General features: G+C 38.7%; 1 protein-coding gene across 1 annotated transcript in view; it reads left to right on the top strand.

Annotated features, from left to right (window-relative positions):
* cacna1g (calcium channel, voltage-dependent, T type, alpha 1G subunit) overlaps positions 1-17,091 on the top strand; it is a 123,918-nt gene extending 106,827 nt beyond the window's left edge. Inside the window, exons 28-34 of the mRNA XM_079594783.1 lie at positions 846-924; positions 2,660-2,781; positions 2,911-3,327; positions 7,155-7,298; positions 11,359-11,548; positions 11,629-11,798; positions 15,629-17,091. Of these exons, the coding sequence (XP_079450909.1) occupies positions 846-924; positions 2,660-2,781; positions 2,911-3,327; positions 7,155-7,298; positions 11,359-11,548; positions 11,629-11,798; positions 15,629-16,492 (1,986 nt within the window). The 3' untranslated portion in view covers positions 16,493-17,091. The remainder of the gene's footprint in view (positions 1-845; positions 925-2,659; positions 2,782-2,910; positions 3,328-7,154; positions 7,299-11,358; positions 11,549-11,628; positions 11,799-15,628) is intronic.
* The last annotated feature ends 1,676 nt before the right edge of the window (positions 17,092-18,767 follow it).

Below are 18,767 nucleotides of genomic sequence, written 5' to 3'. Positions count from 1 at the left end.
GCAGAGTGCTTTCAGAAACCCTCCACCTTCTCCAGCTCCACCTGTATAGATCTGCTTCGGTAATTCATGTACGCTATATTGTACAGCAGCAGCAAGTCTTACTTGCTCACAGCAGCGTGTCATGTATGTATTTGCAGTAACAAGTCTCGTACTTGCTCTGTAGCCGCAGTGTAGCAGATCTTTTCCACCAAGACCAAATATCAACATTTTCATACCCATTACCATGCCAGAACATTTAGAGTTATCATGACAGAAATACATTCAAATCAATGTAGTGAAGTTATTTAAAATTCAGACCTGTTTAAATTAGATATAGACATATATATATATATATATATATATATATATATATATATATATATATATATATATATATATATATATATATATATATATATATATATATATATATAATTTTCATGTTTGAAAATGATCAAATTAATATTGATCCAATATATTAAGACACATGATGGTGACATGAAAATGTACTGCATAATAAAATTGACTGAGTGCTAAATAACTTAAGGTTTTTCATTAGGATATGAGCATTTTATTTATGATTTTTAAGTGCGGCAAAACTGCTGCTGCAGTAGGCTATGGCTTCAACATAGTTTGAGACTTAAGTTTACAAAACTGTCCAGCTCTAATCAGGTGGAACACAGCTGTCATCTTCGCACTTCATGAACTCTCTCTTATTGGCTCCTCACAGGTGGTATTTCTGTGTCTGCCCTGTCAGTTTCTTTTGCGTTCCATGACTCTCTCTCTCTCTCTCTCTCTCTCTCTCTCTCTCTCTCTCTCTCTCTCTCTCTCTCTCTCTCTCTCTCTCTCTCTCTCTCTCTCTACAGGTAGGGAATCTAGGTCTTCTCTTCATGTTGCTCTTCTTCATCTTCGCTGCTCTGGGAGTTGAGCTGTTTGGTGACCTGAGTAAGCATAACAAACACACATACATAAGGGCCATTTTTCTTGTGGTCTAACACACACACACACACACACACACACACACACACACACACACACACACACACACACACACACACACACACACACACACCACACACAGACACAGACACAGACACAGACACACTCACACTCACAGACTCCTATGCACTCCTCATGATCTTCCTGCCTGAAATGTATTTACACTGAATTGTAAATAACTTAGACACCCTAGGGAACCACAACACTACAGCTGGGAGTCCAAAAACTATTTTTGGGGGTAAAAAAATAAATAAAAAATAATAATATATATATATATATATATATATATATATATATATATATATATGCTCTATACAAAAACACAATATTAAGTTAACTTGAAATAAATCTAAAGTTAAGATGCCAGACTAACTTTTCATTGATACATTTGATTATATATGATTTTGTCAACAAAAGTGTAAACACATTAATATAACACTTTACAAATAATTCAATACAATGGTACTGCATTCTCCATCTCTCTATTCATTAAGGGAGGCTGAAAAACTTTGAAACACTTTATGACATTGATTAGGGCACTGATGTTGTAATTCTATAATCCTCTAATGTAGCATAATTGTGTTTTAAATTACTCGATTTATTACTGTTTATTTGTTTTAAATGAATGTGAGATCACTTTCACATATTTTAGAAAGTTTTCCAGCAATGTCTGTTAGAGCAAACCATAAATACAGTACCTGCAGCAGATTTTCTCTAGAATACGTGGCAGCACATTTGGCACTGGTTTACTGAATACAGCCTGCCGTGATTCATTGCACCTCAGCACAATACCAGGGTTGATGTCATTCCATTTCCAATCAGCCTGCTCAAGATAAACATAGAGACTTCATAATTCATATCCAGCTTTACAATGCTGTCCAAGTTCAATATATGGCGCCTGCTGGCTGAACTGAGATTGACTGTCTGTAAGGCAAACTTTGTTCTGTCTCTTCCCAACATAGGATTGGGCTAAATTGATGACTGGTCGATTAGTAGTCCACCAACCAAATTGTTTAGTGAGATTGAGTAGTTTATCTAGGTTTAAATGGTTGTCTATATGCTGTATGTATATATTTAAACGTTAAGTACACTGCATAGAAAGTTAGTACATTTAAATGCCATTTCACCAGTGGATAAAATGTAATACATGTATATAATTTGAGTCTTTGAATATACATTTAGCATATTTCTCACTACATCAAGTGCACATCAAAATTAAAATCAGGTGCAAGTGAATACAGCATCATTAAAATAGTAGTGACACCTTGTATAGTATAAACCACAAAAAAAAAAAAACTGTTTCTATGGTCTACTTAGGCTTTTGGGGAATGCAGCCCTGGTCTAGTTTGGTCATAAGCATTGAAAGTATGTTGTTCCATCATGCCAAGATAAAAAAAGAGCCTCTCAGAATAAAGGTTGCTGACACGTATGAGTCTGGGAAAGGATTTAAAGCCATTTTCAAGCTATTCAATATAAACCATTTCCTTCTACCAAATTCACCCCAAGAGCAGATGCTGCGGGAAATCTATATGCTCATATGATGAAAACGGAACCAGCTTTTCATGGGGTGCACTTACTTTTTCACAGCATTGAACATATGAAGTAGTGTGTGTTTGCTCATTATGAACATATAAATATCTGCACATTTCCATGTACCTCTGACATTTTGTTTCTGTCCCAGTATGTGATGAGCTGCACCCCTGTGAAGGTCTCGGCCGTTATGCAACATTCAAGAATTTTGGCATGGCTTTCCTCCTGCTGTTCCGTGTATCCACCGGGGACAACTGGAATGGCATTATGAAGGTGGTACACAGTCACTTCATAGTGCTGAATTTCAATGATGCACACAGTTTTGTTTTAAATCGTTTTCACGTGCTCTGAATACAGTTGTTAGCAAACATCTCATTTTTACACTCTGTGTCCACGTCGCAGGACACGCTCAGAGACTGCTCCCAAGAAACCACCTGCTACAACACAGTGGTGTCCCCCATTTATTTTGTGTCCTTCGTCCTGACGGCGCAGTTTGTGCTGGTCAATGTGGTGATCGCTGTGCTCATGAAGCACTTGGAGGAAAGCAACAAAGAGGCCAAGGAGGAGGCTGAGCTGGAAGCCGAGATGGAGCTAGAGGCTGCGGGTGGAGATGGAGGAATATCCCGAGGGCACATGCCAACTTTGGGACCTGGTGACATGGGTGGGCCAGGGGGGTCACCCTGGATCTCAAGAGTCTCTGGAGACCTGTCTGGGCCGCTTTACCCCACAGACAGCCCACCTGCAGACATACGCAGAGACTCTGAAGATCACATAAAAACAGATCCTGATCCTCCTCATAATCTGGAGGCGCCTTTAGAGGTGAGTTGGAATGCTAGGTGTGAGGTCAGTGGTGTGTACGTCCTATGGTGTCATTTCCAGGTTCAACACTTGAGTCAGACTAAATACCAGCTAGAAGTTTTTCCAGCAGGGGTGTCCTGCTTGCTTTTGTTTTGTTGAAACTTTTGACTGTCAAAGAGTGATGCAGGGATGCTGTATTTTTGTAGGCAAAAACCTGAAAACAAGTTAGCGTTTTAGATTTTTTGGTTTCATCGTCCCAAAGTCAAAACATTTTTTTTTGGTTAAATGCCAGAATAAGGTCTGTGGTTAACACAATCTCAAGATATTTTCATGTTTTATTATACAACATAAAATACACCAGTAAAACCCCCTTGTGATTTTTGTTGTTGTTGTTGTCTTAAAACGGGTGGGACAACCTGTCACTCACATGAGATTGCAGCATTACCAAACAACAATTCCCGATGGAAACAATCAAGTCTTGTCCTACATTTTTTCTTGTTCAAGAAGCCAGGTTTGTTTCACTTGGATATACGTCACAATAGAGAGGAAAAGTCTAATGCAACTTCCATTTCATGCGACTTCAATGGTGGCGACATTTAAGTCATGCAACCGTAGTGTAGTTCATTTATAGTCTGTATGTTTAGCTTTTTACTTCTGGCGATTGTATTTAGACTTCAAAAGCCATAAAAGTCGTGTTCTTTTGTGAAGACTATCATGATAAACAAAATGATAGTCATGAGAGGCAAAATAATCAGAAACTTCGGTTGGTCACAGAGCTTATTTTCTGCAATAATCCAAAAGGAACACGAAAAAAAAAAAGATAACTTATGGGTTGGCCTACAAAAATATGTCCACTTCAGCGCTCTCTTATCTAACTTCACACAATACTGACAGACAACTTGCCGTATGCTTCCATATGCGCCTGAACCCATTGACGTCACTCATGCATATATTAAAAGGTATGTTCCTGGTACAATTCACCTTTGGCTAAGCCCCGCCCCCCTTAGTTACTGTTGCTACCTCCGACAACTTCATCTGGGCTCTGGTTTGGTATCAACATGGCTTATGCTGTGACAGCTCTTCCTGCTGACATTTGATCAAACTTTTATAAAGCAGCAAATAAAGTGTCCGATAGAAGTAGGCAAAAGTGTCTGCAGTGTGCGTTTGAAGGCTTTATTCAAGACAAACGGTGAAACGCGAGCAACAACAAGGCATCCAAATAGAGGCAAAAGCATAACGGTCACAGTCAAAAAATTAACCACAGCATATCCTAATCAAGACGGAGGCTGTGACTAACAATATCAGGAGAAACACTGTCATGCAAAGCTGGGTAGGTCTCTATTCACTTCTATAATCGTTATTATTTACAAAGCAAACGGACTACGCGAGTAACGTTAACTTATAAAGCTGTATTTATTAGCAGCGTGTGCTAGCGTATCAACAATTAGGGTAGAGAACCGAAATCATGACCTAAACCAGCATAAAACTGTCTAACTAGTATAACTTCACAGTAAGGTTAAAAGCTAAATGTATCTTAGAGCACAAAAGTGTGTTGTTGATCTTGAGGGGTTTCGCTGACTGAGGACGTCCACACAGTTTAATCCAAAGACGACACTTGTCAGGATTTGACTTCGGTTTTGGGAATGGGAAAAAACGGACACCCCCTTCCAACCTCTCTGGGAAACGCGTATCTGTGTTACAAATGCCCCAGGCACAACGTTTAACCATATTTTTTATAAAACGACGACGTAATAGCCTGCCGAGACCAAAAATATGAGCCTCCTGCGTTGAAGTCAATGGAGCGCCGTGAAAAAGTGTCGGAGCCTCTGTCGGAGCTCGTTCTTGGCTGCGCTGTGATTGGTCAATCTACATTCTAGGGCGTGGCTTAGCCAAAGGCGAATTAAACTTAAGCATCTGCTGCATGCTTTCCATTACCACTGAAAGTTATTTTGTCCCTCAATTTGTTGAAACAAACTGAAAAGTTGTTTACAGCTGTACAATCACAAAGGAAAAAGGTTCGAGCTTACAATTGGTTAAAGGGTTAGTTTACCCAGAAATGAAAATGCTGTCACCATTTACTCACCCTCATGTCGTTCCAAACCCGTAAGATTTTTGTTCATCTTCAAAACACAAATGAAGATATTTTAATAAAATCTGAGATATTTCTGTCCCTCCATTGACAATCTACACAACTACCATTTTGATGCATCAAAAAGTTCTTAAAAAGATTTTAAAACTAATCCATATGAATTGAGCGGTTATTTCAAAGTTTTCTGAAGAGACACGGTTGCTTTATATGATGATGAACAGATTGAATATAGGCTTTTTCACATATAAACATTAATCAACGCACACATCAGATACTAACCCTTTAAAACATTTATATTAGTCAATTTATATTAGGACATCTGTGCAAAATGTGTATTATTTGAGCAGGTGGTAATTTTTTTAGCAGTGGGACGACTGTTCTAAACAGATGAGATTTTGTTTATGTAATACCGTTGTAATTCCTGTGGATTTCTGTCTATGAGAAAAGTCCCTTTTTGGAAATTTGCAGGGTTTACTGGCTTTATATGGTCATGAGACGAACCGAAGAAGATAGTAAACAATTTTGTTACTCTGGTCTCATGTAAACATGCATAATGTTTAAGCTTTGTGGTAATACTTACAACGCTGCATGCTTTAACATTAATTCCAGTCCTATGCAATGCCATTGACTTCCATTTAAGTGAATAATTATAAACATGGTTTTTGCTTGTACATAGTAAAACATATGTTATATGGTAATTAACAGCATACAGCTTAAAGGAATATATTATCCAAAAATGAAAATGATTTCATCATACAGTGTACTCACCCTCATGTTGTGTCCAAACTTTATGTCGTCTTGTTTCCTCTGTGAAATAAAAACCTGGAACAATCTGAGGGTGAGCAAAGGGTGAGCATTTTTGGGTGAACTATCCCTTTTACTTGCCATCCGGACCATCTTTTATAATCTATAATATATAATAATGTATAAAATATGCTTTTTTTCCCCATGGATTAATGTAATGAACAGTCCAACAAACAGTTAACCATTTGTTATAAACGATCTTTAGGTTTAACCGAAAGACACGTTTTAAAACACTAGACTGTTATTTTTAAAGTGGGGAAGTCCATCCGTTTCTGTTATTGTCGTACATGCCTGTTGTTTGCTCCTTATAAACTCGGTGGTCGGAGGTCAGACTGGTACCATGGGAAAGTAGTGATACTACTCTTCTTTTTTAATGCAGGCAGGCTATTTCCAGAATACCAGCCATTTTTAGTGTTAACAATCATTTCAACTATCCCTCTAGCCCTCTTTAGTGTGGCTGTGTCGAAATGTTTTGCTCATCATCAGGGCAAATGTTCATAGAGCTCTAGTTCCACCTTGTGGATGTCAGTGATAGAATCAAGTATTTTACCTGTGAGTAGAGCTCTACTACTCTGTTCTGCACATAAATGAATTGTGCTACTGGTTTACTTCTAATTTAAATTATCAGTTCACCCCAAAATTTTCTTTGTGCTGTTCCAAAGTCGTATGGCCTTCTTTTTTCTGTGGAACACCAGCAAATTCTTAAAAAATCTATTGTTTTGTGTTCCAATGGAAATTTTTAGGTGAACTGTCCTTGTTTATTGTTTGGTAAAGCTTTCTTCTGACTAATTGTGTTATAGTCTGCAACTTCTCTCCTTCCTTCATTTCTCCTCTGTTTTTTCTCTGTGTGATGTCTTTCACGTTACCCCTCGTCATCTCCTCTGCCTCTGTCTCTGTCTGTACTCTTTCTCTCTCTCTTCGCCATTCATCCTGTCTTCCATGCTGGGGCTTTTAGCGGAGGCCTATGCTAGACTCAGTTTCCCTGGTGATCCAGGGCTCACTGGAAGGAGAGCTCAGCCTCATGGACAACCTATCTGACTCCATCTGCCACTACTACGCTCTGCCTCCCCTTCCCAGCAAGCACTGCACTGATAAACAGGTCAATGGCTTCCCTGTTCACCCAGCTTTGCCTTGTACCACACTATATTCCTCTTCTCTCCCTCTTTTTCTCTCTCTGGACCACTTAAACTTACATAATAGCACTGATCCTTCTGTGTGCCAGTTACAAAACCACCTCTGCACTCTGTGATTTCCAGCGCTCTTTAGAAGGCAAGGACTTGGTTCTGCTCCAGTAAAATCCATGTGTGCTTATTTCCCGGTCCCATAAGAGTGACAATGTCTCGCAAAATTGTGTGAAATGTGTGCCTCGTTCGTTCCAAAGATCATTAATACCCCAAAAAGTGATGGTCTCATCTGGCTGGAGTCGAAGAGGTAATGTGTGGATCGATAAAGATGGGCCGCTGTTGAATAATGCAAGAAAATCTCTTTTGGTCTGTTTCACAGAGAAATATTTCATTCAATTGCATTAGCATCGCAAAAACTGAGGCTTCTTAAATCTTTTTTTAAATGTAATTGGAGAATGTGTAATGTCTTTATGGAAATAGCTGGCTCTTTCATTTTGACGACTTAGCAAAAATTTGTTCCAGCCCAAACTCTCAGGGTCAATTAAACGGTGCGGTATGCAGGATTTATTTAAGATCTATGAAAGAGGTTCCACATTATTCGAGGGTAATCTGATATACCTTTAATATCTGCGGACCATTAAACATATCTATACCTATAATGGCTACTGACGGAAGGTTATGTGCATCTTGTCAGCGGACTTGGAGGGTCGGCTGGGCAAAATTTTGATTTGAAGAAGTGAATTTGAATTGCTTTGGCCACACCCCACTGAATTGGAATTTGAATCAGAATGACAGGAATAATTTACAGTATAGCAGTATCCATCCATCCAAATTTGTATACAATGCTTTGGCAAGCCAACATTAAAAGTTTGCCTTGATTTCAAATCATTTTAATTCTACTTCATTACATTGAGGTTTGAATTGCAATTCTTCATTCTGTTTGATACATTAATCGAGATTCAGATACAATTCTTTTATTATATATTTAAGTACTGAGTCATATTAATTAACTACATGTACTTACTATAGGGTTAGGGTTGGATTAGGATTTGGTTGAGGGTTAATTGCATGTAATTATGCATAATTTACTGTTATACATGTAGCATGTAACAAGGACACTGTCAAATAAAGTGTTACCAATTTTTTTTTTACTGGAAGTTAAAAGACCTTCGCAATTTAAATCTAAATGACGCACAACCCTGGTTTCTACGCACTGAACTGTTATTTTCGCAAAAATGAACTGACCTCACCGCATGAAGTATTAATTGTACCTGTGTGAAAGTCTGTGCGTGTCTTCTAACTATGCATGTGGTGGTTGCCCATCTCACTCTTGGCTCATCTCTTCTTCTTTAGATTCCTCTAGCCGAGATGGAGGCTCTATCTCTGGCATCGGAGAAATCCTGGTCCTTAGCTCTGACGGATGACTCTGTCCCAGATGATTTTAACCCCCTCTTACTAACCAGTCAGGAGTGCAATGTATTTAACACTAGAGCAACGTTCATTTTCCACTCCTGCCTCAGCCTTACACTGCTTCCAAAGACATCCGCCCTCTCCACCCTGCTTCAGCATTTGGCCCTGAATATTTTATCCCCAGGTCTTTTGGCCCTGTAATAGATTTGCTCTGTTCAGTTAAATAAAATAAATAATAATTACAAACATGCTGCTGTTTTAAGATAGTTAAAGCACAGTTTTAACAACATTCTTTTGTTGTGGGGTTACTAAAGTAAAAGTGTCAGATCATAGTTACACTACAGTGCAGCTTTTGATAAAATGCTATAATAGTATTGCAGTCATTTAAACATTTATATAATATTTAGTCAAATGCTGCTGTTAATCACTATACTTTCTACGTATACACTATATGTAAAAGTTTAGGGTAGGTCAGATTTAGTCTTACACCAAAAAATACACCAAGGCTGTATTTTTTTAATTAAAACTAGAAAACAAAAGAGTAATATTGTGAAATACTTTTACATTTAAATTATTTTCCATGTGAATACATTTTAAAATGTAATTTATTTCCTGTGATGGCAAAACTGAATTTTCAGCAGCCATTACTCCAGTCTTCAGTGTCATGTGATCCTTTAGAAATCATTCTAATATGCTGATTTGGTGGATTTCTTATCATCAATGTTAAAAACAGTTGCGCTTGCTTAATATTGTTTGGAAACCATGATATATTTTATTTGATTATTTGAAGAATAGAAAGTTCAAAAACAGCATTTATTTGAAATACTAATCTTTTGTAGCAATTATAATCATAGTCACTTTTTATCAATTTAATGCGTCCTTGCTCAACAAAAGTCTTTAAAAAACAATTTACTGACCCCAACATTTTTGACAGTGAACATTAAATATAAATTGTTATTATATTTGGATTCCTATATATAATATAATATAATATTCATGTCAGTAATCGGTTTTCTGACACTTGGTAGTCTGATTAATTTGTAAAAGTTGAGGATCAACATCACAAATGATTTATGCAGAGCTGAGAGCGAGGCGAATGTGTTTGGAACTTTGGGGGTTTCTAACCATCCACTTTGTTCGTACTTTCTCTCTCTTTCCCTCTCTTTGTACATTTCCCACCAGCCTGGTGTTTGTATGGTCCAGTCCAGTCCAGTAGAGTAGTATTACTGCCTGTCAATCTGCTCACTTCCTGTCTGGGTTCTGCAGCTATGTCCCTATACTTCTACCCAACACGTCTAAAGGCCATTTCTGAACCTCTTCTCCATCGTCTCTTCATACTTTTTAGATGTTCCTGTTTCCATTCTCAATTTATCTGTCTGCATATTTACCTGTGTCTCTGTTTTTGTTTCATGATTTTATCTTTTGTCTTATTTTCGTGTGTATTAAAAGTGAAGTTTCTCCCTAGTACCATGCTTCTTGAAAGAATATAGGAGTGTGGTATGGGGTCGGCTTCTGCTCTGCCAGCTACAGTAGTTCAGGCTCTTGGCACAGCTTTTAAGGGAGAAGCCTGATGGTTTCTGTCACCTCGTAATTGAATTCATATTCATTGTTTCAGAACTATGCCCATAGAACCTTAAATAATTTATACATAGCATTTCTCAGATGAGTGAGATTTAGATCCAGCATGTTCTCATTTCTCTGTCGTATTTTTGTGGATGAAAAACGGCAGAGAAATATGCACTGAGAATATGCATAACTCCTCAATGCCTATACCATGAAGTATCATCAAAAATTTCAATCACTGATTTGAATGGGTATGTAATTGTTTTGGTGTAAACGGTGAAAGAGTAACGGAGCAAATTCACTCAAAACACATTTAATCACAAACAATGAATATGGACAAAAATGATAAAATTGCTTAAATCTCTGAGCAAGAATATGTAATTTCAAGGAATAATTCACACAAAAAATAAAATTGTCATTACTAATCTCATGTAATTCCAAACCTATATTAGCCTACTTCCGTTTTTCCATGAAAATTAGACATTTTCTAGTGTGGATACAAAAACACTATAAAGGTATCACAAAAATGGTCCATAAGACTCAGATTAACAGACCAAAATTTATCATAACTGGCTACTGTTAGACTGCAAGCAAAAGTGGCCAAATCCGCCATAATTGGTCATATGCAACTTGGATTATTATTATTTTTTCATAACAATGTGAAACAGCACAAATCACATCACATCTTTTCGATTCTGATTTGAACCACTTCCATATGTGGTCCTAAATCAGATACAGGTCCGACAACTATGTCTGAACAGCCGTATTGGAATAATTAAATACTTTAAGTCATCTGTAATTTTAATATGTACGTATTCATATGACAAATATAAATTAATGCAACATGATTTATGAGAACATTTCTTGATCAGTCTTCTCCCTTTGTCTAGTAGTGCGCAGTGACGTTTGCCTTTCATTGTTCGCTAACCAGTCCAGCCCAGCCTCTATGTATTAGGTACAATGTGTTTGCGTGTGCGTCCATGTGTTCATAAGGGCCCCTGATGCTCCAAACACAAGTACCAGCTCTCACCTTGACTTTGCAACTCTTTTAATGTCCCTCAGACTACAGCTCCGCCAGATCCGCCAGACCCCCAGCAGCCAGACGAGCCAACGAATGAGCACTTGTTGTATGTGAAGAAGACCTCAGTGGGCCGCACACATTCTCTGCCCAATGACAGCTACATGTTCCAGCCGCTGCAGCCCAACTCGAACCACAGTACCCACACAACCTCAACTCACCTAGCTCAGACAGGTGCACTGAAATATACTTCTGAATTTGTTTTAAATATGGTTGTTTATGCGTATGTCAATAATATCAAATGTCTCACACAGGGTCTACAGGCTCTGTCCAATCTCAAACAGAAGAACCCACCCAGCACTTGACTGTGCCCACCGATCTGTTCAGACCGATCAGTCCTCATAGCCTATCAGACTCAGAGAGCATCCCGCGTATCCCTCCGCCTCGCCGGGCACACACTCTCTCACGCACCCTACGCAGACAGGTGACCTCAGGTCTATTACATTTGATTGTGTCGTACTTACAGAGTATGTTCTATTAGCTATTAGTTTTGTTTATTGCACATAGTAGCTCTGTTCCCAAACCTAGTGAGCTGCTGGTCAAACCTTTTTTTTTTTTTTTTATGTTTATGAAAGAAGTCTCTTATGCTCACCAATACTATTTTTTAACGAACAATACAATAAAACCAGTATTGTGAAGTTTTATTACAATTTACAATAACTGTTTTCTATTTTAAAATGTAATTTATTTCTGTTTTGCAAAGTTGATTATTTAGCAGCTTTTACTCTAGTTTTCAGTGTCACATGATCCTTTCAGAAATCATTCTAATTGATGTGCTGTTCAAGAAACATTACTATAAATTATTCTTATTATTATCAACATTTAAAGATATCTTTGCTGCTTAATATTTTTTTGGAAACCATGATTTTTATATAGTCTTTAATGAATAGAATGTTCAAAGGAACAGCATTTATTTTCAATAGAAATCTTTTGTAACATTATAAATGTCTTAATCAATTAAATGCGTCCTTGCTAAATAAAAGTATTAATTTAGTGCTCTCCATACAGAACACATGAGATGCATGTTGCTAAGCGAACGTTATGATCTAATAAGCTTACAAATACATAGCACACACTTTTTAATTAGACCATTTTTACTTATGCCAACTATTTTTAATCTATACTTGTATAGTATATTGATTGAAATATGTACCGGTATTTGTATTTTTTATAATCAGAATTTCCCTTGCTTCATTTTGTAGTACAAATAATGCAAGTAGTGTCTTCACACTGATAAACACAGCAAGGCATGGAGCACAACAAGTAGGCAACCCGGTAGGCTAAATCATTCAAGCAAAAAACGGAAACTTTATGCACTCCGTGGTAGGCGATTGACTAAACATGCTTAAGCTATTGCAGCAACACATGATGTGCATTTGATTAATGTTATTCTTTCTACTGAAAGAACAGTGAATGCTTTTGTTAGTAAAGATGTGTTAAAAAAAGATGTGTTTAATTTGAGATGGTTTATTTCCAAGTTGAAAAATTTACCACTTTGGGTAAAACCAAACGCAGCGCTCATTACTGTTACTTTTTACTCAGCAGTCCAATCACAGTGGAGGAAGGGCGGGACAAATACCGCACTGACCAACCGCCACATCGTACTTGCACAACGGCAACAGACGACAACAACAACAGAGCACAATCGTTTAAAACAAAAGCCAGAGCAAACACTTTACATTGACTACAAACTAAGTTACAAAATAACTTATTGTAGAGATCAAAATATTTTTAAGTTGGAATAACCTACATACATCTCCTTAAAATAAGCAGCTCCATAAGCAGTTCGCTAGGTTTTGTAACAGAACAATTTTCTCTCCGCTGGTCTTCTTTCATACTGCATAATATCCCTTGTCTTCCTTTATGGATTGTGATTGGAGACTTATGGTGAATGTGACTGGTATGAAGTCTGAAACCTCTGCACTGTTGATCTCTCCCTCTGGCTAGTATATTTCTTCTTTTAATCCTTCCTGCATTCTCTCCTTTTTTTTCTGCTGCTTTTTGGCCTGCATACCCTCTAATGTGACTTACTCCGAGCAGCTCAGCATGGTCCAACCCAAGCCTGACCCCGAGCTGCTCCTGAGACACAGATACTCCTGTTTCTGAGAGAGCTTGAATGGGCTGCTTGAACCAGCTGGCCTCCAGCACCCTCTCCACAGATCCTTGAACTCCCCTACTCTGTCCCACTTTGCCCTACCACACCCCTTAAATCCCGTTCCTCCAGCCCGACGCATTTCACCATGGCTTCTGTAAAGGCCAAAAATGCAGGGTAAAGATCAAGGGGAATTAAATTAGTGGACTAAAGCCTCATACGCTCCAATTAGTTGCATTTATTTAAAACAAATACTCTTTAAAACAAAGAAATGATCTGCAGTATTTTAGTTATATCAATTGATTTTTAAAGGAACATTAACATTAATTTAAAAAAAAAAAAACGTTTTTATTAAATTAGTAATTATTTAGATTTTTTTGTTTCCTAGAAATGCTATTTAGTCAATAATGTGTCATGCTAATGTAAAAAAAAAATCCTGCCACTAGGTGGCAGCATAGCATCATACAGGTTTCAACAGAACAAGGGCACTCATGGCTTGGTCTCTTACTCCATGTTGGCTCACTTTCCAAATTTGACATGGTTCCTCTTGATCTTTTGCCCCTCCCAAAACACCCACCTATCTCTCTCCTTCTGGGCCGGTGTCTCTCTCTGGCTTCCTCGATTAAGAGAAATAGACCGATTACGGGGAGTTCTGAGAGAGAGTGACCCCAGGAAGAGACATGGGTCTTGTGGTCTGTTGCAGTAGCCCAGTGGCTCAGAGTGCAGTCTGCCAAACAGTGCCTGTAGTTTTGCCCTAGGGTAAACGTTTCTCTGCCCTAGTTAAAACAATACACCTATTGCTAACTTTTCTCTGAAAGTGCAATTGATATTGTAAGTTTTCACCTATGTGACTTCACCCAGAGCAGTACCATGTACAGCACTGCTACTCAGGCAGTGTGTCAGTTTAGTACATGGGGAGTAGCTACTTAGTTCATGTCAACGATTAGACATGAAGATACAAAGGAAAAGGGATACAAATATTGATTTGCCAATTTCTCCGTATACTGCACACTTTCTGATTTGGTGTACACAGTACAAATTTCCTATCAGCGAATGCAATAAAAAGAACCAGGGGCGGTTCTAGGGTCAGGAGGTATTCAGGGCTTATCCCAAACCTCTTTGGATGCATGAGTCATCATATGATTAAATATTAAAATTTTAAACTTTAAACTATATGTTGAAATGTTATGAAGTAAATTTTTAAATATTACTGGAGATAAAAATAAAAATGTCTCATCTGCATGCATGTAGGCCTATAAGTTTTTACCTTCGGGCTTTCTGTAGCTCTGTGTATAGGTTGACAGTTGTGTCATGACTGTCACTTGTCATTTCATTTGTTTATAAGATAACCTCCTACTGTTTAAAAGAGCGCTTTGAGGGGAAAATAGTTGATTTACCAAAGTTTGCGAAGTTTATGGCCCTGTTTGTGGTCTTTATAAAACAGTTTCTAAGAGCCGCAAGTTTCAGGCTCAAGCACAAATGTATATTCCGTTTGTCTGTGAAATAGTTGGTGCGTATTGCATCTGGATGGAGTGCAACTCTGACCAAAGAGTCAATAGATCCTGTAGTTTCTTCATAATGTCTGTTTTATAGAGCAGATGAGAATGAAAACTCAAAGTAATAAAAAAAAAACCCCACCCTGGAAGCCCATCCCTAGGACTGCCCATGAGACAGAAATAACTAAGAATGTTGTTGAACTAAGAATGTTACTTCAGAATGTGTAACTACTATTGAGCAAGTTTTATTGAACTTTTAGCACAATTTAAACACTATTTTTGTCGGTTAAAGGTTCAGTGTGTGGGCGGGATGATTTAGTATGTTTTGTGGTGAGTTACTTCATTTGATACTTTCAAGTTTGATACAAACTTTTAAAAAAGAAGATGGCTACCTCTGATTGGGGCTAAAAACGCATTCAAAATGGACGCCTTGAGGCGATTTTTCTATTTTTCTAATTTTAGCTCCAATCCTTTGAAGCAGAGAGCTTGTGGAGTGCAATGCTAATGGTGAACTCCACTCTAACTCCACGGCTCCCCTCCCCTTCCACTGGCTTTTACACCCCTGACATCTCATACTAACCAGTCTCCCTCTCACCTGTTCATGTCCTAATCCCTAATGTTACCCCCTACCTTCCCCTCACCTCCTCCCGTCCCTGCTCTCCTCAGGTTGCAGTGAGTGCTGACTCTCAGGAGACTCTATACACAGAGGGAGGGGAGAACGAGGGTCCCCTGGGACTTAGGGAACTGTCGGACACCCCTATCAACCTTCCACCTCAGCAGCAGCACCAGCCTTCGCTCTTTCTGGTCCCTGCCACACCAGGCGCTTCCCCGAAACCATCCCGACCTAGCGTCCACACACAGCACAACCCCTACGACCAGTACGTGTTCTCCAGTCATTCCCACTTGCCGCCCCTTCCGCCGCCGCCACCACCGGCTGCCAGGAAGCAGGAGGAAACAGACTCTGTGGATCAGGAAGTATCCCGAATTATCCGTGCGGGGCTCGCAGGGAGGAGCGATGATGGAGTCGGAGGAGGGACGGGAGATCAAGCTGCAAGACGTCAGCTTAAAAAGTACCACAGCGTTGACACTCAGGGCCAGCGAGCTCTGCTGTTACCACGGCCCTTGTCCTGGCTCGACGACCCGCGCCGGCACTCCATCGAGGTGTGCTCGTCCGTGGAAAGCAGTCCCCAGCGCAGTTCGATCTCCTCCGGCTTCGTCTCGCGAGCTGACAGCCTCCAGCAGCAGTCCTCTCCACGCCCCCGCAAGAAGAAGATGAGTCCACCGTGCATCTCCGAGGATCCGCCCGAGGGTCCAGAGCTTCCGGGAGGCTTTCACCCTGCTCTGGTGATGGTACCGCCCCCCTTGCCAAGCCGGGACACTTTCCTGAGGAGGCGCGCTCCCTCCAGTGACTCCAAAGACTCATTTGATTTGGGTGGAGGAGGAGATGGGCTGCCTCAAGAGGGCATCCCAAACTCCAAGCTATTGACTCTGCCTAGTTTCTCTTTTGAGAAAACAAGCTCCGAGCACTGAACACTGACTCGCACGATCACGCACACACATGCGCACACGACACACGATGCACTCCGTGTATCCGTGATGGTGATAGTAATAGTAATAATATCTTAGAGAGTAATAATGCTAAATACAACAATGGTGAATACTACAAGATCATGAGGAATAGTTACTATACCTTGTATTTTTTTTCTCTACTGCCAAAAGAACACAAAAGGAAGTTGCGCTGAGGATTGAGCAAGCTAATAACGGGACTCTCTCTCCTCAAAGATGCCAGCGGATCCGTTGGCAACCTCATGACCTCCACATGGAGGTCTGTGCAGAGCCCGGGGGAGAGCGTCCCCTTCTGGCCGTTGTGAAGACTTCACAGCACTGTATTGCTGAAATCCCTAAAGGGCACTGATGAAGGTACAAAGCAATATGAACGTTTTAGAGACACTATTTTCTTAAATTATTGGGCCATAGTGTTTGTAAAGGATGTAGAATTTATTTTCTTTTTTTCAATTCCGTTATAGTTTTATTTGTCTTTTTGTGATTTTTCTCCTTTTCTCAATGTTTAAATCGTTTGTTGTTTGCTTTATTTTTTCACCATAGGATATTTTTAGCTTTCCTGTTTTAACAAAGACAAAAAGAAAGAAAACATTTTTTCAAAGTGCCAGGATCCATGTATTTGTAGGAATATTATTATTATTATTAATAATAATAATAATAATGGTCTAATATATCTCTTTAAAAAATAAAGCATTAAACAGCTCTTTGATTTTTAAACTCAAGTATTAGACTGGTGTGCCTTGACTAAAGAACAAGTCTAGTGACACCGTCTGCAGAACGGATCGTGTGCTACTTTACTGACTTTCAGACAGAAGAGAACAAATACTTACACTAATTGAACTCATGAAGCAGAAAATCACTGCAAAACATGCACATGCTCTGAAAACCAAATAAGTGTTTTGGGGCGTTTCATTGGAAATCTGGTTTAAATTCTGATGATGTTTTTGGACACAAGGTTTTTATGCTATATTATCAGTACAGCGAATGCAAAATTTGTGCGAAATTGTAACATGAAAATATTTGATCTTGAGTTTCTAAACGCTGTAAGGTAGTGGTTTTCAACCTTTGACTCCAAGACTCGCCCATTGTCAATATTTCATATATATTTTGTAGTGTTAATAGATTAAAATAAATTGATTTATTTTGTGATTATAGAGGTCTCAAGAACTGTATGTTCTTTAATAAAAACAACAGTTGTTGAGAGGACAAATAATGTCCCAATATGTTGGACAGATATGTCAATTTTTTACTCTGCACAGTAGGATCATGAGAAAGAAATGCAGGACCAAATTGCTACATTGAGGTCGACAGTGGACAAAAAGTAATCTATGAGAAAATGGGTAGTTTTGTTAAAACACTGTTGTGTTAATCTATTAATAATCAGTAAGAAATACTGTTTTCATTTATCTACTCTTAATGACACATTGTTATTTAGAAAATTATATTAAGGTCATTTTAAAATAGCATTTTAAAGGATAATTCCGGTATTTAACACCTTGAGTCTATATTGTAGTTTGTTTTGGATGAACAAGAGTGGTGGACAACATTTTTTTGACAATGGTTCCTCTCTCGAGTTTTTGACTATAAAAGAATTGGCCATGGACCCATTTAACATTGGAGTCAATGTGCATGTCCGAAAATGTCATTAAAACAACCTTTAACATTAGTTTTCAAAACTGTTAAACTCACCGAGTGATTAGTGATGTTAGTTGATGTTCCAGAAACAAAAAGTGTTGCGAAATACAGTTTCTGTCGTGTTGTATTCGTCATTTTGTAAAATCCCATTGAATTCTGTTGAAGGACTGAGTGCTCGAAAATGACGAATAAAACACGACAGAAACTGTATTTCGCAACACTTTTTGTTTCTGGAACATCAACTAACATCACTAATCACTCGGTGAGTTTAACAGTTTTGTAAACGAACATTATTGGCTGTTTTAATGACATTTTCGGACATGCACATTGACTCCAATGTTAAATGGGTCCATGGCCAATTCTTTTATAGTCAAAAACTCGAGAGAGGAACCATTGTCAAAAAAATGTTGTCCACCACTCTTGTTCATCCAAAACAAACTACAATATAGACTCAAGGTGTTAAATACCGGAATTATCCTTTAAGTTCATCCTGCAGCCCCATTGGAAGTTTGCAGAGGCCCTGCGGCTTCTTTGAGAACCACTACCTAAGTGACTATAATATAAGCAGACATATTGTGCCACCTTTGCACACGTGTGGTTGTTAAGG

Source organism: Phoxinus phoxinus, assembly GCF_949152265.1.
Source record: "Phoxinus phoxinus genome assembly, chromosome: 21".
In the NCBI taxonomy this organism is placed as follows: domain Eukaryota; kingdom Metazoa; phylum Chordata; class Actinopteri; order Cypriniformes; family Leuciscidae; genus Phoxinus; species Phoxinus phoxinus.
Note: the sequence above shows the minus strand (reverse complement) of the source record. Positions and strands in the feature narration are given on the sequence as shown.